Source organism: Rhineura floridana, chromosome 1 (genome assembly GCF_030035675.1).
Source record: "Rhineura floridana isolate rRhiFlo1 chromosome 1, rRhiFlo1.hap2, whole genome shotgun sequence".
Taxonomy (NCBI): Eukaryota; Metazoa; Chordata; class Lepidosauria; order Squamata; family Rhineuridae; genus Rhineura; species Rhineura floridana.
The window spans coordinates 161,056,801-161,084,542 of NC_084480.1; the positions used below are offsets into that span (position 1 = coordinate 161,056,801).

A 27,742-nucleotide genomic window follows, 5' to 3' on the forward strand; every position below is an offset into this window, starting at 1 on the left:
TCTCTGCCTCTGTAACAGGGTAAAACTGTTTAGCTTATTGTTTTTCTTTCCCCAAAAAGTTTGAACTTCACCACAGTCCCTTATGCAAAGCTTTGTACTCCCCCCCCCCCCCGTCCCTGGGAAAGGAAGGGGGGAGTGGAGGGGGAAAAGTGTGAAGTTAGAGAGACTAGAAGGTGGTGCAGCCATGGTTTAGGCCTTTCCCCTTGTTTTCTTGTTAATATTTTTTTTAAATTTTACTTATTGACCATTTGAATTTATTTCTTACAGTGAGTTGTGTAACTTTTCTTCTGTTCATGTTGTGAGCCGCCTTGTGCATAAATTGTTATGGAAAGGCAGCATACAAATAAACAGTGATGATGATGATGATTTTAATGACTGGCTTGTGTGTCATTGGGAAGCAACCGAGAAAACCGGCAGAAGTAAGCCAGTTTACACTTCCATCATATCCTCAAATAGCCATCTAGTGAAGCTTTTTCACATTGTCTGAGACTTGTTAACATGTACTCCAGGGAATTGACTTTAGACCCTTTGGAAGCTCACTGTGATTTGTTTGCATGGTACTTTCAGGGTAAAGTCTCTCATCTTCTTAGCAATCTTGACTCCACATTTGTTACAATCTTCAGTGAGGTGCCGGATGCAACATCTGTTGTTACATCATGTGATCACTTTCGGTTGATGTGGTCTGATGATGTGGACAAGGTGCTTGAGACAATGCACCCAATCACGTTTCCTCAACCCTTGCCCCTCTTGGCTTATTAAAGCATGCTGAGACAGTATGGCTGGGTTGGTCCAGTGTGTGGTTAACACATCTTTGTGGGAGTGGTCCCAACCATCTTGAAAGAGTCAGAGATTCAATCACTCCTAAAAAAAGCCCAACCTGGAATGAAAAATAATGTTGGATCACAAATACCGCACTTTTGGGGAAAGTGACTGAGAGGTTCTTGACAGGACAGCTGCAGGCAATTTTGGATAAAACTAATTATCTTGACCTATTTCAATCTGGGTTCAGGCCTGATTATAGGACTGAATCAGTCTTGGTCACCTTAACAGATGACTGGAAGGACAGAGGGACAGTGTGACCCTGGCTTTCTTACTTGAATTCTCTTTGGCTTTTTGATACCATTGTACATGGTATCCTCCTGAAACGACTTGGTGAGAAGGGTATTGAACGCACTGTTTAACAGTGTTTCTGATCTTACCTCCAGGGTCAATTTCAGAGTTAATCATTAGGTGATTAATTCTTGGCATCCTGGGAATTGTGCAGTGGGGTACCATAAGGTGCTATGCTGTTCTCAATGTTTTTATGAACCCATTGGCAGTGGCGATTATGAGACTAGAGCAATGTGGCATCAGTAAGCTGATGCTACCCAATACTATTTCTCTGAATATCTGAATAAAGAGAAGCCATGCAAGCCCTGGACCAGTGCCTGGGCTTGGTGGTAGGCTGGATGAGGGCCAACAAACTGACTCTGAATCCTAGCAAGACAGAAGCACGAGTGAGTAGGTGGTTCCTGACTCCAAATAATTGGTCAATTGCCTGCTTTGAATGGAAGAAGCAGCTACTGAGAACTAGGAGTGTCTTTTTTCAGTTTTGGCTGGTAAGACAGCTACAGCTGTTTCTGAACCTGTTCTCAATGTGCAGGTAACCTCCAAGTTGGACTACTGCAATGTGCTTTATGTGGGGCTGCCCCTGATGTTAGCCTAAAAACTACAGCTAGTGCAAAATGCAGCAACTCCTCACCGGAGCAGAACATAAGAACATAAGAAGAGCCTGCTGGATCAGGCCAGTGGCCCATCTAGTCCAGCATCCTGTTCTCACAGTGGCCAACCAGGTGCCTGGGGGAAGCCCGCAAGCAGGACCCGAGTGCAAGAACACTCTCCCCTCCTGAGGCTTCCGGCAACTGGTTTTCAGAAGCATGCTGCCTCTGACTAGGGTGGCACAGCACAGCCATCATGGCTAGTAGCCATTGATAGCCCTGTCCTCCATGAATTTGTCTAATCTTCTTTTAAAGCCATCCAAGTTGGTGGCAGTTACTGCATCTTGTGGGAGCAAATTCCATAGTTTAACTATGCGCTGAGTGAAGAAGTACTTCCTTTTGTCTGTCCTGAATCTTCCAACATTCAGCTTCTTTGAATGTCCACGAGTTCTAGTATTATGAGAGAGGGAGAAGAACTTTTCTCTATCCACTTTCTCAATGCCATGCATAATTTTATACACTTCTGTCATGTCTCCTCTGACCCGCCTTTTCTCTAAACTAAAAAGGCCCAAATGCTGCAACCTTTCCTCGTAAGGGAGTCGCTCCATCCCCTTGATCATTCTGGTTGCCCTCTTCTGAACCTTTTCCAACTCTAGAATATCCTTTTTGAGATGAGGCGACCAGAACTGTACACAGTATTCCAAATGCGGCCGCACCATAGATTTATACAAGGGCATTACGATATCGGCTGTTTTATTTTCAATACCTTTCCTAATTATCCCTAGCAATGAATTTTCCTTTTTTACAGCTGCCGCACACTGGGTCGACATTTTCATCGTGCTGTCCACTACACTAATGTATCACTAACGTATCACCACATTATACCGCTGCTCAAAGCTGCCATTATACTGGCTGCCAATTAGCTACATTCAAGGAGTTGGTGCTGGTGTACAAAGCCCTATACAGCCTGGGACCAGGATACCTGTATACTGCTTATATACTCAACCAATCACTGTGCTCTGCAGGCTTCATACAGATACCATTTCGTCAGGAGGTCCATTCCATAGAATATAGGGATTAGGTCTTTAGCATGGTGGCACCTACTTATCAGACAAACACTATTTCTACTGTTTTTTTGGTGTGTATTGAAGGCCTTTTTTCAATAAGCCTTTTAAGTGGAGATTTTTATTCCAGCATGTATCTGCATTGGAACTGAAATTGTTTTTACGTATGAAATTATTTTTCATTGTTTTTTTTTTTTTTTTTTCAATAATTTTTATTCAGATTTTCATAAAACATACAAAACAAAATCATAAAACATTCAAAGACAAAAAACAAAATCAAAAATAGTTAAACAAAAAGAAAAAAAGAAAAAAAAAAACAAAAATAAAAAATAAAGAGTAAAATATTGACTTCCCATTTGTCAAAGATCAAATCAGTTATAAGTCTATAATATATAACAATCCTGTCTCTTAAGTCATATTATAAAATCACTTTCCTCCAGTAGTTATCTTACTTAATCATCAAATCTCATAAACATTACTTTATTCTTTCCACAAAAAGTCAAAGAGAGGTTTCAATTCTTTAAGAAATATATCTATCAATTTTTTTTTCCAGATAAGCATATCGATTAATCCATCTCATTACTAATTATGATAATCTTATTGTCATAACCATAGTCAAAATAAACATTTCAATTAATCCATCACATCAGAATCTGTTAGGTTCAGTAATTTCAGTAGCCATTGTTCTATTATCTCTATTAGTTCCATTTTCCATCTTCCATCTTCAGTAGTCTTGTTAAGTCCAGTAATTTCAATATCCAATCTTCCATTATCAGTATTCCATAATAATCTTGCTGTCAAAGCCATAGTCATATAGTAAGAGTCTGATGGGAATTACCTCTATCCCAAATATTTTCTTGCCATCCATTCTGAATAGGTTGCTGAAATACTGCTGTAAAATCATATCTCTGTTCTTTTTTTCAAAATACACTGGGTCATCTCTTAAAAGTTTTTCCATTGTCACATGGCTGCAGTTAATTCCATAGATTTTCTCTATATTGGGCTCCATCACATCATTCCAGTCCAAAAGATAATCCATGCCATTGATAACTTTATCTCTAGAATCTTCATTAATTTCTTCAGAGATAACATTGAGTTCCAAACAATAGATTTTATTTCTAAAGTCCATAGACTCCAAATCTTGTTCCTGTTCCACGTTTGTTCCAATCTCCGGGATCTCCTCTCTCACAGGGACCCCTATTCCAGTCTCCAGGGTCTCCTCTCTCACAGGGACCCCTGTTCCAATCTCCGGGGTCTCCTCTCTCACAGGGACCCCTTCCAGGGTCACCTCTCTCACAGGGACCCTTATATCTTTAATCTCCTGCTTCATTTTACTCAATTCAATTTTCGTTATCTCAATCTCATCCATTATTTTCTGAAACATAGTTATTTCCAGATTCTCAGCCACTTTCTTAATTGCCATTTTAAAAGAAAAGTATAGGAAAACCACTTCTTATTTCAGCAACAATTGGGTTAATACTCCAAACTTGGTGACATCACAGTATAAACAGAGCAGACAGCCTTATCTCTCCAATAGTTAAGTAAACAAAATGCAGTTCCCAGGATCGAAACAATTAATGGCAATCGTCAAGAAACAGATTCGTCAAAATAAAATAGACCAAAAAGAGAGTAGTCTCAAAACAGTATAATATTTTTCAAAATAAAAATCTGGAATAGAAATCCCTCTTCTGTGTATATCTTTAGAATGCAAATCCAGGACAGCTTTTTGCAACAAAAACAGAGATAAGCTATTAATTAGTGCGTAGCAGAGAGAAGTTACGGCTCCCCAGTGAGATGTCAAAAACCGATCAATCTGGCAAATCTCTTTTAAACAGCAACAATTTAAGTCAAGTAAAAGAAAAATATAGAAAGAAGGGTGCTTGCCTGTTAGTGCGTTCTCTCTTAGAAGATAAGATGAACGTTCGCTTTAACAGATAGAGCTTGCTGTTGAAAATCCGTCCCACCTTCGTCGGCTGGACCTCGTCCCATAAATTAATGAGATCTGGTCGTCCCAACAAAAATAGGCTTTGAGGTTAATCTCTTCGTTTCTCCCTACCCGGGAGAAGTTTAATCAGTCAAAAAAAAAAGAAAAAACTGACTGATATATCTGAATAAGCTTCTTTTGAGGCAGGAGCCCGTCTCAAAAGCAGGCACAGGCTAAGTCACCCTTCCCGGAAGTCGAAATTATTTTTCATTGTTTTTACATATGAAAGTGTTTGAATTGTTTGAATTGTTATTTTTTATATACGGAATTGTTTGTTTTTATTTTGTTTTTATTATGTTTTTATGTGAAATTGCTTTGAGATATTTTATGGGAGGTGATTCATAAATGGAAATAAATAATCTAGGTAAATTGCTATTTTGGCAAAAGAAGTGCAAGCAGACAATGCTAATTTTTTTAAAAAAACAACAAAAATTCATTAAACACACTTGTAGTAGGAGCTGGAGACCATTCTAGGGAGACAGCTGGACTCTTGAATGACAATGGAGTCCAAGGTGTGCTAAAAGATAAGGAGATTGCAGAGAAGCTGAAAAAATTGTTCGCATCTGTCTTCACCGCAGAAGATACTGAGCACATCCCTGTGCTTAAACTAACCTTTGCAGCAAAGGAGTCTCATGAACTAAAACTGATAGTGGTGATGAGAGACAAAGTTTTAGGCCTAATACACAAAATAAAAACTGACAAATTGCCAGGTTCTTGTGGCATCCATCCGAGAGTTCTCACAGAACGCAAATGTGAAATTGCAGATTTCTACATGAAACCGTTGGGTGCGGTCATCCAGAGCTTTGGAGTGCGTTGCCATCAGTATGCTGATGACACGCAGCTCTATTTCTCCTTTTCATCTTCTTCAGGTGAGGCTGTCAATGTGCTGAACTGGTGCCTGGCTGCAACAATGGACTGGATGAGGGCTAATAAACTGAGGCTCAATCCAGACAAGACTGAGATGCTGCTAGTGGGTGGTTCTTCTGATCGGATGGTGGTTGTCCAACCTGTCCTGGATGGGGTTGCACTCCCCCTGAAGGAGTAGGTTTGTAGCTTGGGGGGTCTCCTAGAACCATCTCTGTCACTTGAGGCTCAGGTAGCCTCAGTGGCACGGAGTGCCTTCTACCAACTTCAGTTGGTGGCCCAACTACGGCCCTATCTGGACAGGGATAACCTGGCTTCAGTTGTCCATGCTCTGGTAACCTCCAAATTAGATTACTGCAATGCACTCTATGTGGGGCTGCCTTTGAAGACGGTTCAGAAACTGCAGCTTGTGCAAAATGCAGCAGCCAGATTGGTAACAGGGACCAGACGATCCGAACATATAAAACCGATTCTGGCCTGCTTGCATTGGCTGCCTGTATGTTTCCGAGCTCGATTCAAGGTGCTGGTTTTGATCTATAAAGCCTTACACGGCTTGGGACCACAATACCTGATGGAACGCCTCTCCCGATACAAACCCACCTGTACACTATGTTCAAGATCAAAGGCCCTATTCCGAGGGAAGCTGGGAGAGTGGCAACAAGGGAGAGGGCCTTCTCAGTGGTGGCCCCCAAATTATGGAATGTTTTTGACGAGGTGTGCCTGGCGCCAATACTGTTATCTTTTTGGCGCCAGGTCAAGACTTTCCTCTTCTCCCAGGCATGTGTTTTAGCATGTTTTTTAAACTGTTTTTAAAAGATGTGTTTTTAAATTTGTATATTTGTTTTTAATGTTTTCAGTTATTGTAAACCGCCCAGAGAGCTTTGGCTATGGGGCAGTATATAAACACAATAAATAAATAAATAAACTTCTGCATGCAAAAGTTTCTCTACCACTGAGCTACAGTCCTTCCAGATAGTAATTTCTAGATTTCTATCCCTAGACCAGAATTTTTAGTTCCAATTGATCATAAACACTTTCAAACAAAAATTATGATTACTTTACTAAACTACATCTTCCTTTCAAAGCCAGTGAAGCACTGACTTAAGCAAAGGACGATAAATGTAGCAGGCTTACAGCCTTCAGTGTGAAGCAATGGATCCTTATATACAAGAGTTCCTCTGTTTTTAAGCGTAAGAAGTTCAAGGGGGTGAGAACACACACACGACTGCGGAAGCTCAAGGGCTCAAGCCAACGCCAGGGCTTTATGGCGGGAACGAATGGCTCCTCCCTCTCTCTCTATCCCACCCCCCCGGTCAGGCAAACGGTGGCGGCAGTGGAAACCGTGAAGCTGCTCTTTTTCTGTCGCTTCGGCTGGGTAGCAGCGTCCTCGTTCTCCCGCAGGTGCTTTCTACTACGCCCTAGCAGCCTCCGGAGATTCGCTGGGAGGGGAGTGATGCAACCACGCGTGGGGGCCTCATTGGTCTGCACGCTTCGAGTGGGTGTGGCAGAGCAGACGGCAGAAATTGGGCTGAGCGTTGTAGCGCCGGTTCGTGGCCCACGCGCGTTGCGGCACGCACTCCGGCAGCGAGTTGGATTCCGGAGGGAGCACCTCTAGGAGCGTTGCAGGCGGCAGCGCTCGCTTGCCCTGCGGAGAAGCTCTGCCCTGCCCCCTGGAGCGACGTAGGGACCTTCGCCTCCGAACTAGCGCGGGATCCCCCTAGCAAGCGCAAATGCGGGGGGTTCCGTGTGGGCGGGAGCGCAGGCGGCTGGCTGCATTTTTCCAGCTCAAAACACACCGCCACTGAAAGGCGAAGTTTATAGCCTGGCATTTCCTTTGACAGGTTTTTTTCTCTTGTGTGGAGAGGATTTTATATTTATGGGGAAACTTTCTACATGTCACACACACCCCTTGGTCCAACGACACTTTTGCCGCTTTACTTGTCTTTTTTGTGTGGACCTGTTAAAGCCTACAGGCACCGAGTGGACCAAGGAAAGGCTGGTGGCCTCAGGGGTTGACATCGTTGGGCATCGGTTGAGGCCCACGTCCCACAGCAAGAGAGCCTACTGGACTCTGCTGCCACTTGGCCACCCATCGCCTCCTGTTCGCCTGCCTTTGCCAAGCAAGCGAACAGAGGGGGGGGGGAGCAGTCCCTGCGCTGGTCACATCTGGGCAGTGGGGCGGATTGGGCCCAGAGAAACCGGTCAAGCAAATGAGCAGCAGCAGCAGCAACAACAACAACGAAGTGGAATTATTCAAAATCTGAACCCCCTGATATGAGCCATCTTGCCCAAACATCCAAAAACCTGTAGCCAAAATTGGCCAGAGATCTCTTTGGTCTTGCAGACAATGAAAAAAGACAATACGCAAGGGAAAGGGGGTCCCAGACAATCTCAAACCCACTTGAATACAATTTCTTGAGCCTTTTGCAGTCTAGGGATTTCAGTAACTTGAGAGGCACAACACACACTCTACTATGCTCACACTTTATAAATTGTTGGTTGAAATATGCTGGAAGAGATAAGGGTGGGAAATTGTAATTTAAATTGTAACACTGGCATTTCTTACTGTATTCTTCAGGGATAATAAAACTTATTTTCAAAAAGGCAGGGAAAGAGTTTCAGGAGGGAAGGCTGTGTTCTCCCCGGCCCAACAAATGTTTCAGATGACATGCGATTGCTTATAGCACACCTGTATCTCTGGCCCGATACTGATGTTGTTCATGGTGATCATTTCTGAAGTGTCTGGTGTGGATAATATTGCTATACATTTGGTTTTTAAAAGTTATAATTATTTTTTTCTTTTTCTGCAATTTATCCTTTAAGATACGTATCCAAAGCAGGCATTTGTTTCCTGCTGAATCTCACCCTTGAATATGAAATGCCACCCCTGTTAAGATTAGCCTTGAACTTGAATATTCTGTACATCTGCATGCAGGCTTGGTAGGGGAGGAGAGAGTAAGATGGACAACACTTATAATGCCCTCCCCAGACACTTGACCTCAAAAATGGTGAAAATTTTCAAATATTCTGTTAACGTTTCTATAGCAATCTATATTGTGGGATATTTCTTCTGTGGGATGACAGTACCTATTCTGTGAGCAGCCACTGTGAAGGTGGGAGAATATAAATGCTTATTATGTAGGATGAGGATGTCTAACTTGTTCTGGGCATAAAAACAGGTGCAATTTTGATTTCAGTAACCTGGTGTCTAGGCAGAGCCACACAGAGAAACTAGTACGAGTCCTTCCAGTAGCAACAAATGTAAAAAGGCATTAAAAGCCCTGACAGTGCTAAGAGCAGGGGAGAGGAATTGTTCCTAAAGGACAATTTCCCCCCTCTCTATTTAAGGGGGTGGGGGTAATGCCTTGCTTTCATAAACTGGAGTCCTTGTAGAGAGTATGTTCTTGTATTGCCATTCTTTCTTCAATCTTCACTCATTTTTATGGACAATCTTGGCAGTATCAGATCACCACAGACTAGTGTTTTTTGTACTTTCTTCCCATGTTTTTTCATACTTGATTTATTCTTTTTAAAATATAATAAAGTTGCAACATCAGGATGGACAGGTAAAATTCAAACGAGCCTTTTCAAGGTTGCTATGCCTTTAATTAAAAGCTTCCTATTTGCAAGTCCTGCCCAGAACAGAAACAGACATTGAGGTAGAGGCTATTCATCAGGAATTGTGCAAGTGCAATCCAAGGGGAGGCAATAACATGGCCAGGATCTGCAAACAGGAAGTTAACGTTGGAAGGGAGCTGTGCTGGATGGGACTGACGTGAGTGAACATTATAGAAGCAATGGGGAAGGCACTGCTGGGTAATTACAGTGGCCTGCAGTGCTAAAGGGCTATAGTGTAGAAGCAGCCACTGTGGGGAGGGGAGGAAAGTTAAAAACAGCCCCTGTACTGCTGAGGTTGGGGTGAGTAGTGCAGCCAGCCGTAAAAAACCCTTAGCAACCTACAGCACTATAGTATGGTAAGAATTCTAGACACTGGGGAAGGGAAGGAGTAAAAGAAAAACCTTACCCTGCAGTTTCACAGGTTAGAGCAGCCTTTCCCAACCAGTGTGCCTCCAGATGTTGTTGGTCCACAACTCCCACCAGCCTCAGCCAGCATTGCCAATGGTCAGGAAAAATGGGAGTTGTGGTCCAACAACATCTGGAGGCACACTGGTTGGGAAAGGCTGGGTTAGAGGATGGCCAGACATCTTATTGCACAGCTAGCCCTGAATCTCCCCCCTCTATGGTACTCAGAATCAGGGCTGCATGAGAAGAGGGTGCTGCTCTGCTCTGGTTCAGGGAAGTGTTTTTAAGCAGGGGAAACACTGATTTACACACGTAAGTACCTTTTTTCACTGAAAGCCGCTCTCTTCCACACTAATGCCTCCATCATTGTCCCACGTATCTTGTATATGCATTCCCCAAATTTTCAAATCAAAATATTTAATTGGATGACTTTCATAAGTTACTTTGGTTGAAGAATTTGAATTTGTTCATTGCAGATGTTGGAACAGCTGGCCTCTGGTGTTTGACTAGGGCACTGATGTCATTCTCTGTTGGTTTACAAGATGATGGATTCTTGAAGACTCCTCTTGAATCAGGAAGCTCTATGCTGTAGGTTAGATGCAGCGATGAACACCGTTGTCCATAAAGCACCTCCGTTTGAAACCTTTCCATGTTTCTATCTCTTGGAAGAGTCTGTCTCCTGGGCATAGGGTGTGCCCCATTTGGCGGTGCCCATAGACGGTGTAATTGGCCTGCAACTTGGCGCCCCTCACTGCACATTGCATGAAATTGTTCTTCACAAGCTCCAGATCAACAGCGTCTGGCAGTACCTTCATGTAGTCCCCGATGAAACTGATGCCATAGCCTTTGCTGTTGTAGCCCTTTGTGTGTGCTCCTACCCAGTGCCAGCCCCGCCCCTGGTACATATAACCATCGCCTCCAACAACAAAGCTGTACAGGAATAGAAGTACTGTGTTACCAAGGAGCTCAGCCTTGCTGTCATTTTTAATATACCTCCTTGACTCCTAAAGCATTGCCCTCCCAGTGACTGTGCTAGGAATGAGTCTGTGCCAGCACAACAAAGGAAGTGAAGAGTGATGCATCCTAGCTTCTTTCTATTGGATTTAGGCTTACTCTTATTTAGGGATGGAAGAAAAAATCAGTTACTATTTAAAGGCAAACCCACCTAATTCACACTTCCTGAAACAATACACAAACCAAAATGCAGCCATCTTTCAAAATTTGCATTTCTCTGAATTTTGCAATGCAGTTCTTCAGCCAAGTAATATGCACAAGGGTAACGTGTTCACAAAATTGCATATATTGGTGACAATAACATACAAAGCTGCATTATATTAGGCAAAATTATTTTGAAAAAATGTATATAGTAGGCAAAATTGCATACAAAAATGTATGTTCAAGAAATTCTCAGTAAAATGTTGATTTTCATGATAATTTTTTAAAATGCAGACAGATTTGCCCCTCTTTACCTTCACTGCCCACAAGGTGTAAGGATTCCAGATATATGCAAATGTCTTACTCTATACCCAGCTCATTTTGTGCAAAGCCACCACAAGCATGTACCTCATTGTTAGCATTCATAATGGTTGGGAACCCAATATCCAGGCTTGCACACTGAATTCTATAGTAACTCGGAGACAGAGCTCTGCTGCCAGAGGCTCCCTATTCAAATTTGCACACTGTACCTGTCTTTACCTAGGTCACTCAAGATTATCTAACTTTTTTCTAGGTAACTGATCCCCCTCTTAGGAAACAGAACCCTTTAGACTTTTTCACTAAGAGACCATGTTTTTCAGTCTTCGTGAGCCTTCTTGGATCTTACCTGGACTGCTTCAGCCCTATCCTCTCTTCTCCTGGGTACCTCTGGTTCCTCTCCACGTTTTGTCATTTTGTTTGGTCTAGTCAGAAATCGAAAAGGGCCTCATGCTCTTCCCTTTAAGCTGTCTTACACCTGTGGGCACACTAGTCATTTGAAAAGCAGCCAGAATCGTTTTTTATGGCTGCTTTTTGAAGCAACACTGTTCTCTGCTGGCCACACCTTGCTTCCCCACTGCTGCCTTCAGACCTTTCAGGACCATAATTAGGGATTACTTCCTAGTTACAAGGTCAGGTCAGCATTGGAAGAAGACTGCAGAATCTCCATGGAGGTTTCCAAAGGGGGCTTGAAGCTTGTCAGAACATCCTTTACGAGGACACATGTTGGCACTGTTTCACACTTATGGTTTTATCTTTTATGTCACCACTGCCTGACTTAGGCCTAGTTCTCGGTAAAGTGATAAACTTTTGTCTGGACATGTGAGGTGGTGCCTCACTTGATGGAAGCTTGACCACCACTGTACAAAAATAACCCCACATGGAAAGCTAGATGTCAGGAGAAAGATTCTAGTCTAGTTTCCCATATAATACTAGTTTACTTTACAAAAAGCACAATTGCAAACAATTCCAAAGAGAAAGAAAAACGGAAGACATCGGAAAAAGCCAATGTGGCTACACGGAAGACTGGTGGAGGAGGTAAAAGTAAAAAAGAGCATGTATAAAGAATGAAAAGAAGGACGCATCACCAAGGAAGAGTACCGACGAGCGGCTCGGGCTTGCAGGAATAGTGTAAGGAAAGCTAAAACCCAGAGTGAGCTGAGGCTGGCGAGGGAAGCGAGGAACAACAAAAAGGGGGTTTTCAGATATGTTCGAAGCAAGAGAAAGACCAAGGAAACGGTGGGACTGCTGCTCAGTGAGGATGGCAAAATGTTGACAGATAACAAGGAAAAGGCAGAACTGCTCAACGCCTATTTTGCCTCCGTTTTCTCCCAAAAAGGGAACAGTGTGCAACCTTGCATCAGTAGCAATCTCAGTAAGGGGTCAGGATTGCAGTTCGAGATTGATAAGGAGATAGTCAGGAAATACCTAGTTAACCTAAATGAGTTCAAATCTCCAGGGCTGATGAACTGCATCCCAGAGTATTGAAGGAACTTGCGGATGTACTCTCGGAACCTCTTGCCATCATCTTTGAGAAATCCTGGAGAACGGGAGAGGTGCCGGAGGATTGGAGACGGGCAAACGTCGTCCCGCTCTTTAAAAAGGGTAAAAAAGAAGATCCGGGGAATTACAGGCCGGTCAGTCTGACTTCAATACCAGGAAAGATATTAGAACGGATAATAAAAGAGTCCATTGGCAACTATCTAGATGACAATGCTGTGATTAGCAGGAGCCAGCATGGGTTTGTCAAGAAAAAATCCTGTCAAACTAATCTCATCTCTTTTTTTGATCGGGTCACTAGCTTAGTAGATGGTGGAAATGCTGTAGATGTCATCTATCTAGATTTCAGCAAAGCGTTTGACAAAGTCCCCCATGACCTATTGATTAGCAAACTCGTCAAATGCGGACTACATGGAAATACTGTCAGGTGGATTCACAACTGGTTGGAAAACCGTACTCAAAGAGTGGTTGTCGGTGGCTCTGCTTCGGACTGGAAGGAGGTTTCGAGTGGAGTGCCACAGGGTTCTGTCCTGGGGCCGATACTCTTCAACATTTTTATCAATGACTTAGATGATGGAGTGGAGGGAAGCCTTATGAAGTTTGCGGATGATACAAAACTGGGAGGGATAGCTAACACAATGGAAGACAGGAATAAAATCCAAAGGGACCTGGATAGACTAGGAAATTGGGCTGAAATTAATAAAATGACATTCAATAAAGACAAATGCAAGATTCTGCATTTAGGCCACAAAAACAAAATGCATGGGTACAGGATGGGAAATACCCAGCTTAGCAGTAGTGCGTGTGAGAAGGACCTTGGAATTGTAGTGGATCGCAAGTTGAACATGACCCAGCATTGTGATGCTGCGGCAAAAAAGGCAAATGCGGTTTTGGGATGCATAAACAGAGCTATAGTTTCCAGGTCGAGGGAAGTAATAGTCCCACTATATTCTGCATTTGTCAGGCCTCATCTGGAATACTGCGTTCAGTTCTGGGCGCCTCATTTTAAGAAAGATATAGACAAGTTAGAGCGGGTTCAGAAGAGGGCGACGAGGATGATAGCCGGTATGGAGAACAAGTCTTATGAGGAAAGGTTGAAGAAACTTGGCATGTTCAGTCTGGTGAAGAGAAGGCTGAGGGGTGACATGATTGCACTCTTTAAGTACCTGAAGGGCTGTCACATAGAGGAGGGTACAGATTTGTTCTCTGCTGCCCCAGAGGGTAGGACTAGGTCTAATGGTTTTAAGTTGCAGGAGCGTAGATTCAGATTGGACATTAGAAGGAACTTCTTGACAGTAAGGGCAGTTCGGCAATGGAACCGACTGCCTAGGGAGGTGGTGGGATCCCCTTCGCTGGATGTCTTCAAGCAGAGGCTGGACAGCTATCTGCGGGAGATGCTCTAGCTGTGGATTTCCTGCTGTGAGCAGGGGGTTGGACTCGATGGCCTACAAGGCCCCTTCCAACTCTATGATTCTATGATTGTCTTCTTTTTTAAAACATGAGCCACCTCAGCAGTTTGAGGTGAAATGGTATAGCCAAAACCCAGGTTTAGTAGCTCATTGAAAACTAGGCTTCACAGGTTTACTTTTAGCCATGTGACAGGAAGGACGTCTAACTGCAGTTTCACCCCAATCCCCCCCCCATTTCACCTTTCACAAGAGTCTGCTTTGGGAAATGTTTTTCTAGTCTACTGATCTTCAAACACAGAGATGCTTGAGGAATTTGATATTTGTGAATTTCTGTACAAAGTGGCCTGATGGACACCTTGGACTAAAGCACAGATCGGAACTAAGGTATCTACCAGATTTTGCACTTCTTCAAATGTTGCGCACAGTTCTTGGCAGCTTACATTTATCAAAATATGCTTTTAGATATGCAAATGAGAGAAAATACACAGTTAAATACAGTTTAACATTTAAAAAAGTTTTTTAAAAAACACATTAATCCAGAAATGGGATGGAATTATAGGCAAAATCATACAAAAGTGACACTAACTGGAAACAGACAGACGTTACCCTGCTCACCTGTAGCCAATGTCATCCCAGCCACGGACATCCTGGTGAAATCGCTGCATGGAACGCATGTCAGCTGCACATGATGCAAAGGTGCGGCATGGCTTTGCAGGGGTATGAGTATGGTGGATGTATACAAAGGCCAAGGGCAACTTAAGCTGAGTAGGTGTTCCTCTATAGGGCCGGGCCCCCCACATGCACCGTGGGATAATTGCAGGACACTCTGAGGGAAAAAGAAAAAAAAGTTGTAAATTAGGTCACAGTTAAAAGCAGGTCAGCAGGCATGTCTATCTAGGGGAGGGGCAAACTATAGAATCAAGACATTGCTGATGCACAGCTTTTAAGACCAGATTGCACAGTGCATGATTGCCAAGTGTTTGCCAGAGTCCACAGAAAATCAGCTCTCAATATGGTTAGAGCAGCCTTTCCCAACCAGTGTGCCTCCAGATGTTGTTGGACCACAACTCCCATCAGCCTCAGCCAGCATTGCCAATGGCCAGGCAAGATGGGAATTGTGGTCCAACAACATCTGGAGGCACACTGGTTGGGAAAGGCTGGGTTAGAGCTAGTGTGTGATTTCACCCTCAGCCACCTTTCTCCATCAAGATAAAACTCATGCCAGGCTTAAATGGATTTTTCCTTACATCTATAATTAATATAAAGCCTACACTGGTAACACTCAAAGTTTCTCTTTAGTATTCTGCCCTCCCTGGGGAACGTGCAGTGTGGCACAAATAGTGCAAGAGAAGATCAAAAAGTGTGTTCCAGTGTCTCATGAAAATGGTCATCTGCTGCCCAGGGATATTAGTTTGTACTTTGTGTAAGGAAGCACAAAATGAGAGCTGTGCAAGCTACCTTAATCTTCTTTACAGAAAAGGGGGATAGGAATATGATAAATAAATGAACCACATGGGCAAGGGATTTTGAAGAGAAGTAAATGTGGCCAGCAACACATATAAATAGTGGAAGGGCACATTGTTCAAGACTTTGAGATGGAATGGGGTTAGGGGATGAACAGAGGACAAGTAGGAAAAAATCAAGACGGAGTATAAATTCAAATAATTGCATGTACATGGGTGTTTTTTTTTTTAAGTATGTTAACCTTGTACTATGCTCACAACCATCAGAAAGTCTAGTTGTAGAGAAGTAAAGTAGTCCTCAGGATGTCAAATCATGACAGGTCTATTTGAGAAAATGAAAACAAAAGCAAGTTCTTGGTACTTGTGGTTTGACAGTGTCTGGTGATCACAGGTCAGAAATCAAAGTGAATATTCAGCAAGGACTCCAGTGGCCAGAGGATTCAGTTTGGAGCATTGCATTACTCTCTATCTCTGTGCTCTCCTGCACCTCAATTGCTTTCTTACCAGATTTTGTAAAATTGTGCCAACAGAACAACTTGTCTAAAGTTAACCTAAGTAAAGAATTCAGAGTTTGTGGAGTTTTATTTTTTTTTGTCTGATAGAAAACAAGTGCAGAATAGTATCACCTGTTTTTCTTCTAGTGGCAGGGCATTCAAGACAGAGAACAACTGGTGACATAGGCAGAGCTTGGAAAAGTTACTTTTTTTGAACTACAACTCCCATCAGTCCCAGCCAGCATGGCCACTGGATTGGGCTGATGGGAGTTGTAGTTCAAAAAAGTAACTTTTCCAAGCCCTGGTCATAGGTTGGGCTTTCTTTATATAAATGGGGTGGTGGTCAGGAGGAATATACCAGGTATCCTATGATCTATCCAACCTTAGACTGGCCTGTATCCTGCACCAGACCCAGCTTGTATTAGAAATTATGCTGTCAGGAAAGGGACCAGCAAGTTCACGTCATCATCATGGGTAGGCTCATGTGATCAGTGCAGGAGCTTGGCAGGATCTGATCCAAAAAAGAGGCCAGGTAAATTCTGGCCTAGGGCAGAAACAAGATAGGACTGTGGCCAAAGCAGTCAGGCAATTGCAAGGTCTGAGACAATATTTGGAGGTGGGGAACAAGAGCAGAAAAAGATTCAAGAAAAAGGTGCGCCAGTGCAAGGAGACAGTGCTGTCTCTGAGGCAGTCAAGGTGCTTGAACATACAAGTGTTTTCTGCTGCCCCTGGTGCAGCACGTTTGGTGAGATATCTCCCCCAGTGGGACGTGTTCTCTCAGGTTCTGCAAGTGATTAATCAACTGCCTCTGGAGGCTTCTGATCTGGGACATCTCTTGTAGAATAGGACATGGAAGATTGTGGGTGGAAAGATGGAGAATCACCTTTTGCTGGGAGATGATTTTGTGGGAGATGGGGTTAACACAAATTTTGAAGAGTTGGTATGAGCCATAATTCAGGGAAGCAGGAATGTAATAGGGCTTATTTATACGCATAGTGAGGCAGGGCTTGGTTATATAATATTTTACTGGTCTCTTGATTCCAGTTCTGTTTCTGCACTCTGATTTTCTTCTTTCACTAATTTCTCCATGCCTGATTTGACTGGGTTTGAGAGCTGCCAGAGGCTGATTCTTAGCTATATATTATCAGTGCAGGTGTTGTATCACCTGTCCTGAGCCCAATAGTTAGGATGGCATGCACACTTCTAAACAAATGAATGAGGTCACATGGACTGATTAGCATTTATGCAATACCACAACAGTGAAAGGGTAGACCAGATAGATCAGCAAAGTCATTAGAAGGCAGGAATAAACTGAATGGACCCATCAGAACACATTTTCCTGATCCCTATGTGACATACCTACAAACAATGCCATGAACTCTTCTACAGCCTGGTTTGCAAGAAACATCAGTTCCTCACTCGTGATGCCTTCAAAGAAGGGACTGGTTTCATTCAGCCTCCAGAGCAGGTGGAGGGAAATCTCTACCTGCTTCCTTAGCTTTTCTTTGCTCACCAGAGCTTCAAAGTTCTGTTGTCGGAAGTTGCTCCGGATCTGACTTTCACCTTCCAAGCCCTCTCCTCCATAGTAATCATTCAGCAGGCTGCTAATGTTGGATATTGGATCAGCTTTTGCTGCCAAGTAAGTGCCCAGAATGAAGCCATCCATTGCACCATTGATAAAAGCATCAGGAATATGTGAGGGAGGACCCATCAAAGTGAATTTTTGAGGTGCAGAGATACTGTCCCAGCAGCCATTTGGCCCCAGAGCCACCTGGGTTTGCTTAGTGTGAAAGAGGAGAAAGGCTTTGCCAAGGTCCATGGCAATCGTTGTGGCATAGAGGGGGTCCAAAGCAAGATGTAGCTCAACATTAGAACTGTTGGAGGGATCTGTGATCAAAGGTGTGTCAAGCAGAGTTGTTTCATGTCTCCTCTTGAATCCAGCTGCTATTCCAGCAAGAAGAGGACTGAATGAAACTGTTGTCCCATCAGGAGTCAAGACCACTCCATGTTCTACCAAAGAACCATCAACCTTGTGATTCACCAGGTGTTTGAGGAAAATGATCTGCTGCTCACTCAAGTAAGGTAAATCTGAGGACACTGATGTCACTGGGCCCAGGAAAAGCTGGCACAACTCGCTCTGGCAACACTCCAGCTCCTGGAAAAGCTCTGTCATAGTCAGGTCTGGGGGCCCTTTCAAATGGTATTCCAAGTCTTCCAAAATTCCAGTCACAGAACCAATATGGAATGTCAAGTTATCTGGAAAGAGCAGGATTGAAAGATCACAGTTAGAGCTAGCAAACAGTCAGTAAAACATTGCACAGGTGATGAACTCTTGGACCCAGCACACTGGGTGCAAAATTGTGTCTGTACAAGGACTGGACTCCCTAGGTTATAATGGGGTGCCCTCTTTTGGAATGGGTTTAACTCTATTGTGCTGTCAGGAAGCTGAGACTGGATAATATGGCAGGTCACGGTGCATAAAGAAATGTATTCTGCTCTTCACAATCTCCCATTTGTTTGAATGAGGTTGTGCATAGCAAGAGTTCCTAGTGAATTACACCTATAAAGAGCAAAGCTCAAATCTGGGCAGGAAAGTTTCACTTCCCCCACCTTTTTTTCCCTAAATAAGAGAATAGAAGGTTCTTGAAAATGATTTTTTGTGTACCAAAATGCATTTTTCAAAATGAATATTTAATAACTGGATTTCCCTGATGCACTCTCTTCTTGATTGCAACAATTAAATTTAATTTAAAACTTCAACTGCTAAACCCTGAAAAGATTCTGATTTGGAAGAAATCATAACCAAAAGCTTATTTAATAGAAAATTATGGGTATATTTTCAGTTTTAAAAATGGAAGGCAAGTTTTTCAAATGGCAAGACACAAACAGAGTAACTTTCTTCCACATTCATATTAATAGTCCAGATTACTGTGGCAATGATCCATAAACATGTCAGGTCATATTACTTGGGTTAAAATGTGTGGCTCACTTGATATTGAAATGGGTCTAACAGCACAATCCTATAAGTTCTACTCAGAAAAGGTCCCATTACATTTAATGGGACTTACTCATAGGTAATTAGGTACAGGATTATAGCCTAATTGAATTGGGCTGCCTTTTGGCAACCAAGATCAGGCTCATAAAATTACCATAGTCAGCTGTTGGTACCAGTATTGGAAGCAAAAGCCCCTAATTCCCCAAATTAAAGCTGTCAGGACTTGCCTTTAGCAAAGAGAGAGAATGAAAAAGAAAATGATGTCACTTATTAGACTTCCTAATTATGCATCATGCAAAGACAGGCAGGATTTGTGGAATTTTTGAGACAGTGCTAGAAGCACTTTCCCTCACCTAAGCAGAATATTAGACCTGGATCCCTGTGATTTCAAACATAATATATCCCTCCACCCCATCATCCTTCCTGCCCCTGTCCTTCTCAAACCTAGTTGTTTATCACCCAGGGGATAGGTGAAAATAGAACTGGTCTTACTTGAGTGGTCTCAGAAGATAAAAAAGTGTTGCAAGTATTTTAAACAAGTCTTACCTGCACTGGCAGAGATACAAAAAAGCAAAGGTCCAAGGCCCAGCAGCCACATCAGGAACATCTTGCCTGCAGGGTGAAGTGCAACCTTTATGGAGCCAGCTGGCACCTGAAGTGCAATGGGGGAAGGAGGAAGGAAAAATAAATAAATGACAGAGGGCTGGGCCTCTACATGTGGCCTAGAGGCCAAAGAGGAAGAGCCTTGGTTCACAACATTGCCAGACTATACTATACATCATAGGAAGTGAGGAAGCCTGTCTTGAGAGCCTGCTAGTAAGCAGGCAAGCGACTAACTCTCATCTCTCCACTTGGACAGCTGTGTAGATACATTAATAATAATAATAATAATAATAATAATAAAATTTTATTTTTGAGTCGCCTATCTGGCCGAATTAACGACATTGACTTTTTAAGGACCTGGAGATGATGTTGTAAATCAAAGGTTAATGGTGCACAAGTTCAACGTTTTTGTCACGGTATCCAAATCATGTTTTCAGATTTTCATAGCATTTGAAGCTGCACCCTGGAAAAAATGGAAACTCCTTCTCCCCGAGATGCACAACCTGTTCTGCTGCAATTGATGTATGAATACCTACAATGCTGCGTCTGTATACACACATGCCCAGAGTGTTCTTGGAACTGTTTTAAACTTTCTATTGTACATTGAAAGGTCAAGTTCTAATCCATATGGAGTATTATACAGCCACGAGAGTGGCTGTATACTATAGCCAGCATGGGTTTTTCACATTCCTCAATGTTAAATTGAAAATACCCCCATGCCATTCTGATGCTTCCCATAAGCTAATTTCAAAACAAAACTTTACAAAACGTATAATCCTGAACTCAGAAACACTTGCTTAACAACCCTCTAAATTTTCATGGCGATACACAAAACAGTCAGAGAGAATAGAGAGTTCAAAGTGTAAAAAGAGGGGGGGAACCAGACCCCTGTTGGACTTTTTCTGTCAGAGTTCTCATAATTTGTTGAAATTAATTAAAAATCAGCCATGTTCACAGAATACCTGTAACCCTATTACTGACCTTGCCCCATACTCTGACCTTCACCTTCTGCAGTTTAAAAGTTAAAAAATGCCTGACCAATTTTTAATTGATTTAAGAAATTTAGCATTAGAGTCAATGATAAGCCCGGGCATGCTCAGTAAGAACCAACTGTCAGTGTTCTAAAAGCCAGACTCACAGCTGCTTGGGTTGGGTAATCAGGGGGCCACACCCACACCAGACCTTTATTTCACTTTAGACAGTCATGGCTTCCCTCAAAGAATCCTGGGAAGTGTAGTTTGTGAAGAGTGCTGAGAGGAGACTCCTATTCCCCTGAAAGAACTCCAGTGGCCAGGATGGCTTAACAGTCAGCTGCTCTGATTGAAGCTCGGTGAGGAGAACAGGGCATCTCCTAGCAACTCCCAGCACCCTTCACTAACTGCACTCCCCAGGATTCTTTGGGATAAGCCATGACTGTCTGAAATGGAATAAAGGTATGGTGTGGATGTGGGCAGTGACAGCTTGGGTTGAAGTTTGGGTGGGAGAGTACACATGCCTGCTGTAGAATGAAAATGCTGAAAATGATACTGTTCACAATGTTTTCATTTTGGAAGGGGCTTCCCCTCTGTCCAGTGTCCACCCACCGAATCTCCTCCCCTCCCCCAGGTCAGTTTCACCTCTCCTAAGCATGATTGCACAGGTATAAATCCCATTAAACTGAATAAGCATGCACATGATGAAAAAGCAGATAAATTCACTAGTAGGCAAAAAGCCTTGTAGTTTAAGAATGTACCTATAGCCATCAGATATTTTTATCAAACTTTAAAAAGCAGGGAAATTGGGCAGCTATAGTGAATGCACCAGAGGAGCAGGAGACATGACCTCTATTGTACTGCCCTACAAATTTGTAAAAATGCAAACACAATTTGGCTTGTTCTTTCACAGTCCAATCCACTTCCTGTGTAGCTTGGAAGACCTCTGAGCATATGGTGAGGAGGAGGAAGGGGAGGAGGGAGATGGGAGATGGGAGCAGACAGAAGGGGGAGGGGAGGTTTGATCATTTATATGCTTATTGAGTTCAGTGCAGAGCTTGGAAGTAACTAGTTACAAGTAACGAATTACTTGTAATTCATTACTTTTTTGAGTAACGAGTGGGTAAATTCCTTTACATTTTGATTGTAATAGAACTAGGAGTAATTTTACTACTTTTGTGGAGTAATTGTAACATTTCTAGAATTACTTTTGGGCATTACTTTGGGGGGGGAGCAGGGGGAAGTCTTCTGCTCCTCTGATTTGTGGATGAAAATCATGTGCCTCAAACTGGGCTTCTGTACAGTGTCGCTCTTCCCTCTTGCTCTGTGGGTGGGTAGGAGGCAACGAGGGAGGAGGCAGAGAATGAGACGGGGTGGAGTGGAGAAAACAATTATTTTAAAAAACAGATAGTGGTGGTGAAGAATGGAGTGGAGGGAAAAAGGATCCGGAGGTCAAGAACATGGATAAAGGAGAAGGAGGCAACAGCAGAATGGAAATAAAGAACTGTGGAGATGAAAGATGACAACATGTTTTGGCTCATAAAGTGGCCTCCACCACCCTCTCTGGCTACTGTGCTGCATTTGCAGTATTTTAACTTTTTTGCATGTCAGGAAAATGTTTGCTTGTGTGAGTGTCCCTTAGTTGGTGGCAGGACAGGGTCTGGGAGGTGGTTAAGTGAGAGAGATTGTGCTGTCTGTCTGAGTGGGGGGGGTGTTGCAAATAATAATAATAATAATAATAATAATAATAAATTTAATTTCTGTGTCGCCTATCTGGCCAATGGCCACTCTAGGCGACGTACAAGGCAGTTAAAACACAATATGATAAAATACAATGGTACAATAAAGAACAGTATAAAAACAATACAGCAGCAAACAATAACATTAAAACAGGATAGGAGGCATTCCAATCTTAGTAATTAACCGTCCCCGGAAATCTCAAAGGCCTGTTGAAAGAGCCAGGTCTTTAAAGCTTTACGAAATGTATTTAGAGAAGAGGCGTGCCGGAGATCTTGTGGGAGGGAGTTCCAAAGGGTGGGGGCCGCCACTGAGAATGCCCTCTCTCTAGTACCCGCCAATCTAGCTGTTTTTGTCGGTGGGATTGAGAGAAGGCCCTGTATGGCTGATCTTGTCGGGCGGCATAATTGGTGGCGTTGAAGGCGCTCCGTAAGATAAACTGGGGCGATACCGTATAGGGATTTAAAGGTTAATACCAACACCTTGAATTGGGCCCGGAAAACAACTGGAAGCCAGTGTAGATCGAACAACACTGGTGTGATGTGATCCCGGCGGCGACTGTTCATAAGTAGTCGAGCCGCCGCATTTTGTATGAGTTGTAGTTTCCGGACCGTTTTCATGGGTAACCCCACGTAGAGCATGTTACAGTAATCCAATCGAGAGGTGACCAGGGCGTGTACTACCAGTGGGAGCTGATGAACAGGAAGGTAGGGTTTGTAGCCTTCGTATGAGGTGTAGTTGATACCAGGCTGCCCAGCTCACTGCCAAAATCTGAGCCTCCATGGACAGCCTGGAATCAAGTACCACCCCAAGGCTGCAGACCTGGTCCTTCAGGGGTAAAGTCACCCCACTGAACTTCAAGTCAACATCTCCCAACCTTTTTTTGTCCCCCACAAGCAGCACCTTGGTCTTATCAGGGTTCAGTTTCAGCTTGTTTCTTCCTATCCATCCACTCACGGATTCCAGGTACTTGGACAAGGTCCCCACAGCCGACTCTGGTGAAGATTTAAATGAGAGATAGAGCTGAGTGTCATCCGCATATTGGTGACACTGCAGCCCAAATCTCCTAATGATTGTCCCTAGCGGCTTCATGTAAATGTTAAATAGCATGGGAGAGAGGATAGAGCCCTGTGGCACACCACAATTGAGAGGCCAAGGGTCTGAAACCTCCTCCCCCAATGCTACCTGTTGGTACCTATCGGAGAGAAAGGAACGGAACCACTGCAATACAGTACCTCCAATTCCCAATCCCTCCAGGCGATGTAAAAGGATACTGTGGTCGACAGTATCAAAAGCTGCTGAGAGATCGAGGAGGACAAGAAAGGAGAATTCTCCCCTATCTAATGCCCTCCTCACATCATCTACCAGAGCGACCAAGGCTGTTTCAGTTCCGTGACCAGTCCTGAAACCCGATTGGTATGGATCCAAGTAATCCGTTTCATCCAAGTGTGCTGACAACTGGTTGGCCACAACTCGCTCAATGACCTTGCCCAAGAATGGGAGGTTCAAAATTGGGCGGAAGTTATTAAAAACTTGGGGATCCAAAGATCTGAGTAGTGTCCTCAGCCTCCCTCCCCACCACCCTTACCAGTGGAGAGACCACCATTGCTATCTTATGAATAAAAATAATTATTCTACTGCCTCTGTATGTGTTTGTTTATTTTTAATGTTGTTTTAGGCTACTTAGATGTGCAGCAGCCAAGGCCAGCACCTTATAGGCGGTTTTTTTAAAGTAACTGAATTGTAATTGTAGTGATTACTTTGGAGGAAAAGTAAAGTAATCAGTTACTTTCAAAGCAATTGTAATCGTAACGGTAGTTACTACTTTTCTGGGCCATGTAACTGTGATTTATTATTTTTTAAAAGTAATCTTCCAAGCTCTGGTTTGGTGGGTACTCCTGTGCAATCATGCTTAGAATAGATAAAACTGACCATGGAGGAGGGGGAGGAAACAGGAGGGGGAAGAAGGGGGAGGGGATTTGAAGGGGAGGGGGAGACAAGGGGACAAAAGGGAGGGGATAGGAGGGAGGAGGAGGAGGGAAGGGCAGGTTTGATCATTTGCATGCTTTTTGAGTTGGGGGTCCAATCTACATCGAGTGTATTGGGCCCAGGAAATCATGTTGGCACCCCCGTTTCCATCTGAGTGTTGCAACCTTAAAAATGGAATATACAAGTAACTTTTTTAAAGCCTTCTTAATCCACCACCCCCTTCTCCAGGAAAACAAACATAAGGAGAAACAGAAGACAAAAAAAGACCTCTTCATTCTAAGACGATAGGAAGCAGGGCAAAAAATAAGCCTCCCTTGGAAGACGTTAGAGAAAACCTTCTTTCCTTTGAGCTTCCCAGTGGGGTGCGCTGCTTGGAAAGAGTTCCAAAGCTCCCAACCTCCTGCTTGGCTGACCCACACTTCCCTATAGCAGCTCCCAGTGCCTCTTCTCTTTGCTCCGGCTGAGCTGCTGCAGCGGTTTGAGGCTGGTTCCCTTGTTTGTGCCTGCACGGTCTGTCTCCCATCCGCTAAGGGAGGAGAAGAGGGTACGGAACGGGGTGTGTGTGTGGCTGGGCAGCCAGTGATAGGGCTATGGGCAGCTTGAGCAATCTGCGACTTGCTACCGGTCGGAGCTGGTGGACTCCCCTGGCATGCAGCTGCTGGGCGCTGTGCCTTTCTCAGTGGGTTGTGAACTGCAGGAGCTGGAGCAGGTGGTGCTCCCGGTGAGCAGGATGGGGGGCGGGTCTGCCCTCTCTTTGCTAACCTGCTGCTTTGCCCCGGGAGAGAAAAGCTTGCTGTTGGTGGCTGCTCGGAGGTGCGTGTCGCTTGAGAGAAACTGGCTTCCAGGGAGGATGGTGGTGCTCCCACCGGGCTGACAATTCCGGCCCAAATCAGTATTTCTCCTCCTGGAGCATCAGCTTCGATCGCGAACAAGCTCTGGGGAGAGGAATGGAGGTGAAGGGAAAGGTAGATTGGGATCTACTGGAGATTTCTTGGGGTTTCTGACTCAGTTGTTTTAACAACAGCATCAGCCAAAGTACCTCCACATCCCCTTCTGCTGAAAGAAAGAGAGCTAGGGTGGGCAGAGAGAGTCCAAGCGTGGGATTTTTTTGTATGATTCCACTGTGAGCTCAGTTCTGGTACTGAAAACAAATTCCTGGGCTGAGCATGTGATCTGGGCGCCTTGTTCTTCCATCCCCCAACTATTTTACACCAGCTCCAGTTGGAGAACCTCTGGGTTCTAGTAAACAACGAAGTAGATCCCATCAGCTTGAAGTCTGCCCACTCATGATCTAGTGCAGGGGCTCCCAAACTGTGGTCCGTGGATCCCCACATTGTATTTTATTATATTACAATTTGAATTCTATGGAATGTAAATTGTAATACAATAATATACCATGTAAGAAATAAGACACAATAAAAATTCATTTAAAAATCATACAGCATCTAGCACAGTGCATTACAATTTCTACAAGAGGCAGAAAAATCATTAATTGAGCCACTAAGATCAGCAATTTTCAAATGGTCCATGGGGGAAAAAGTTTGGAAACCCTGACCCACTGTTGGAGCTAGTTTGTACACAACACATTTAAGCCGCCACTATCTTACTAGCTGACCTCTGTCTGCTTGCCCTTAATATCGGCAGTATTTACATCTTAATGCCTTTGTTGCTGGCTTCTGAAGAGAACTTCCCTGTTAGTCCGACTTGAAGGGGTTTGTTTGCCGCGTCCCCCCCCCCCCCGCTGAATGTACTGGATGTTGGATGCTGAGATCAAGAGGGGGTGTTGTTTTTCGGTCTTGCATATGGACTATCACTCACACCGGTCTTTGTGCAAGGGTGGGAAGACTCACATCACGAGTTTCCATCTGAAGGCGCACTTTTTGGACTATACAGATGAGAAGCCTTATTGTAACTGAGTTAGTCTCTGTGTTATTGTTTAGCTTTCTTGCTTAGTGTTTGGTGTTTTTGATGTTTTATATGTTTTTTGCTTTGTACGTCGCTCAGAGTGGCTGGGTAGCCAGCCAGATGAGCGACTAAGAAATCGAATAAATAAATAAATAAATAAAATAAGTGCTCAAAGAACTTCATTTCCATGACTGGTGTACTGTCAGGTAACTTCAAGAGCTTGGAAAGTTCGTTTAAAAAAAGAATTAGGTCAAGTTCAAGATGTCAAACAAGGAACTAATTCCAGTTCATGTTTGTCCCTCTACAAACTTAACTAGTTGGGTTCACGTTCAGTTCACACTTCAGGTTCATCCAAATGATCCTTGACAATTCTTTTGTTGCAAAATTAAAGATTTTGTTATTCTGCATTGTTATTAAATGTAATAGACCCATTAAAATCCATGAAATTAAGTTAGCCATGCCTACTAACTTCAACTTTGGGTACGACTAGCATTGTATACCACCTATTCACCACCCTTCACCACAAGGTCCTAGAGTGGGTCACAACAATGTAAAAAAAAACATTAAAAACATTTTAAAACAAATTACAATCACAACTAGAATGGGTCCTAAAAACAAAGAAAAAAGAGGTGGATCTTCACTATTCGTTTTCTAAATGGGACCTGTACAACAAGAACAGCTATGCACTGCTGCCTTGATTCTTCTCTCTGCAGCCCATTTTACTCAAAGGGATAAAATCCCTGAAGTTTAATCACAGCCACTGCTGTGACTTTTCTCCCAATTTTGGTACAGCTGTGGCAAGATGTAGAGGAGGCTTAGAACAAGAAATGAGGAGGTTGCAGAATCTGCTTGGACTGAAAGGACCATGACCCCCGGTTAGTGCATTGGCCAGCTGGCACAAAGGTGAACCCAAATGGGTCAAGTGAGGGGAAGGGAGCACACAATGCTCTTTTAGGGGTGGAGGAAGATTGAGAGGGCACTGCTATGCATGGTGCTCCCTATGCAAGCCCATCACTGAAACCTGTGAGAGCTATCCCCTATGCTTCAATTGGAAAATGAGCACTTACCTTTCTGCTACAGAGAACTGATGCACTAACGCTGCCAGCTGGTTGGGCTTAGAGGGATCTTTTATAATTCCTGGCAGTTGCCCAGCATTACACAAGCGATTTCCCCATTCTTGTGACAGATTCAGTTGCCGTTGCTTCTGCACTGCTAGCAAACCTGCTTGGCACTCTATCAATGTAGATGAGATACCCAACCCTGCTGTTCAGAGGAATTCCCAACACTCTGACCTTGTTGACCTGCTAAGGGAGTTTCCCTGGATGCTTAAAGCAGGAATTTGATGCTGTTCTTCTGAGAGACATGGTACTGATGTGAGGAACTAAACAAGTTAGCACAACACATGAAGACGTATTGTTATCTTGATATGGGTAAGTCGGGCCAGTGGTGGGGGTTTCATTCCCTATTCATCTCCAAACAGCATAAATTGGTAGGCTAAGCCAGTGGAGAAGAAGTTTTTCTTCATTAGCATAGAAACATTGGAGTTTGCATTTCATAGGGGCATCTTGTTC

The 27,742-nt window shown here is 43.5% G+C and overlaps 2 protein-coding genes across 2 annotated transcripts in view; both read right to left on the minus strand.

The window, feature by feature from the left end:
- Positions 1 to 7,025, minus strand: part of RASAL3 (RAS protein activator like 3) — a 68,390-nt gene extending 61,365 nt beyond the window's left edge. The window contains exon 1 of the mRNA XM_061582628.1: positions 6,744 to 7,025. The gene's annotated coding sequence lies outside the window, so the exon portion shown is untranslated. The remainder of the gene's footprint in view (positions 1 to 6,743) is intronic.
- A 2,168-nt stretch (positions 7,026 to 9,193) lies between these two features.
- Positions 9,194 to 27,293, minus strand: PGLYRP2 (peptidoglycan recognition protein 2). The gene is made up of 5 exons (XM_061582653.1): positions 27,239 to 27,293; positions 19,513 to 19,618; positions 17,331 to 18,227; positions 14,630 to 14,840; positions 9,194 to 10,562 (listed from the first exon to the last, which is right to left on the minus strand). Exons 2-5 carry the CDS (start codon positions 19,571 to 19,573, stop codon positions 10,226 to 10,228), a joined length of 1,506 nt encoding a protein of 501 aa, XP_061438637.1. The 5' UTR covers positions 19,574 to 19,618; positions 27,239 to 27,293; the 3' UTR covers positions 9,194 to 10,225.
- Between the last annotated feature and the right edge of the window lie 449 nt (positions 27,294 to 27,742).

Excerpts from the sequence above, each read along its gene's own strand:
- PGLYRP2 (XM_061582653.1), bottom strand. The coding sequence starts at position 19,573 with ATGTTCCTGATGTGGCTGCTGGGCCTTGGACCTTTGCTTTTTTGTATC. Across the intron at positions 14,841-17,330 it reads GTTCATGGCATTGTTTGTAG|AGTGTCCTGCAATTATCCCA; the intron begins GTATGTCACATA and ends TTTTTCCCTCAG. Across the intron at positions 10,563-14,629 it reads TGGGATGACATTGGCTACAG|CTTTGTTGTTGGAGGCGATG; the intron begins GTGAGCAGGGTA and ends ATTCCTGTACAG.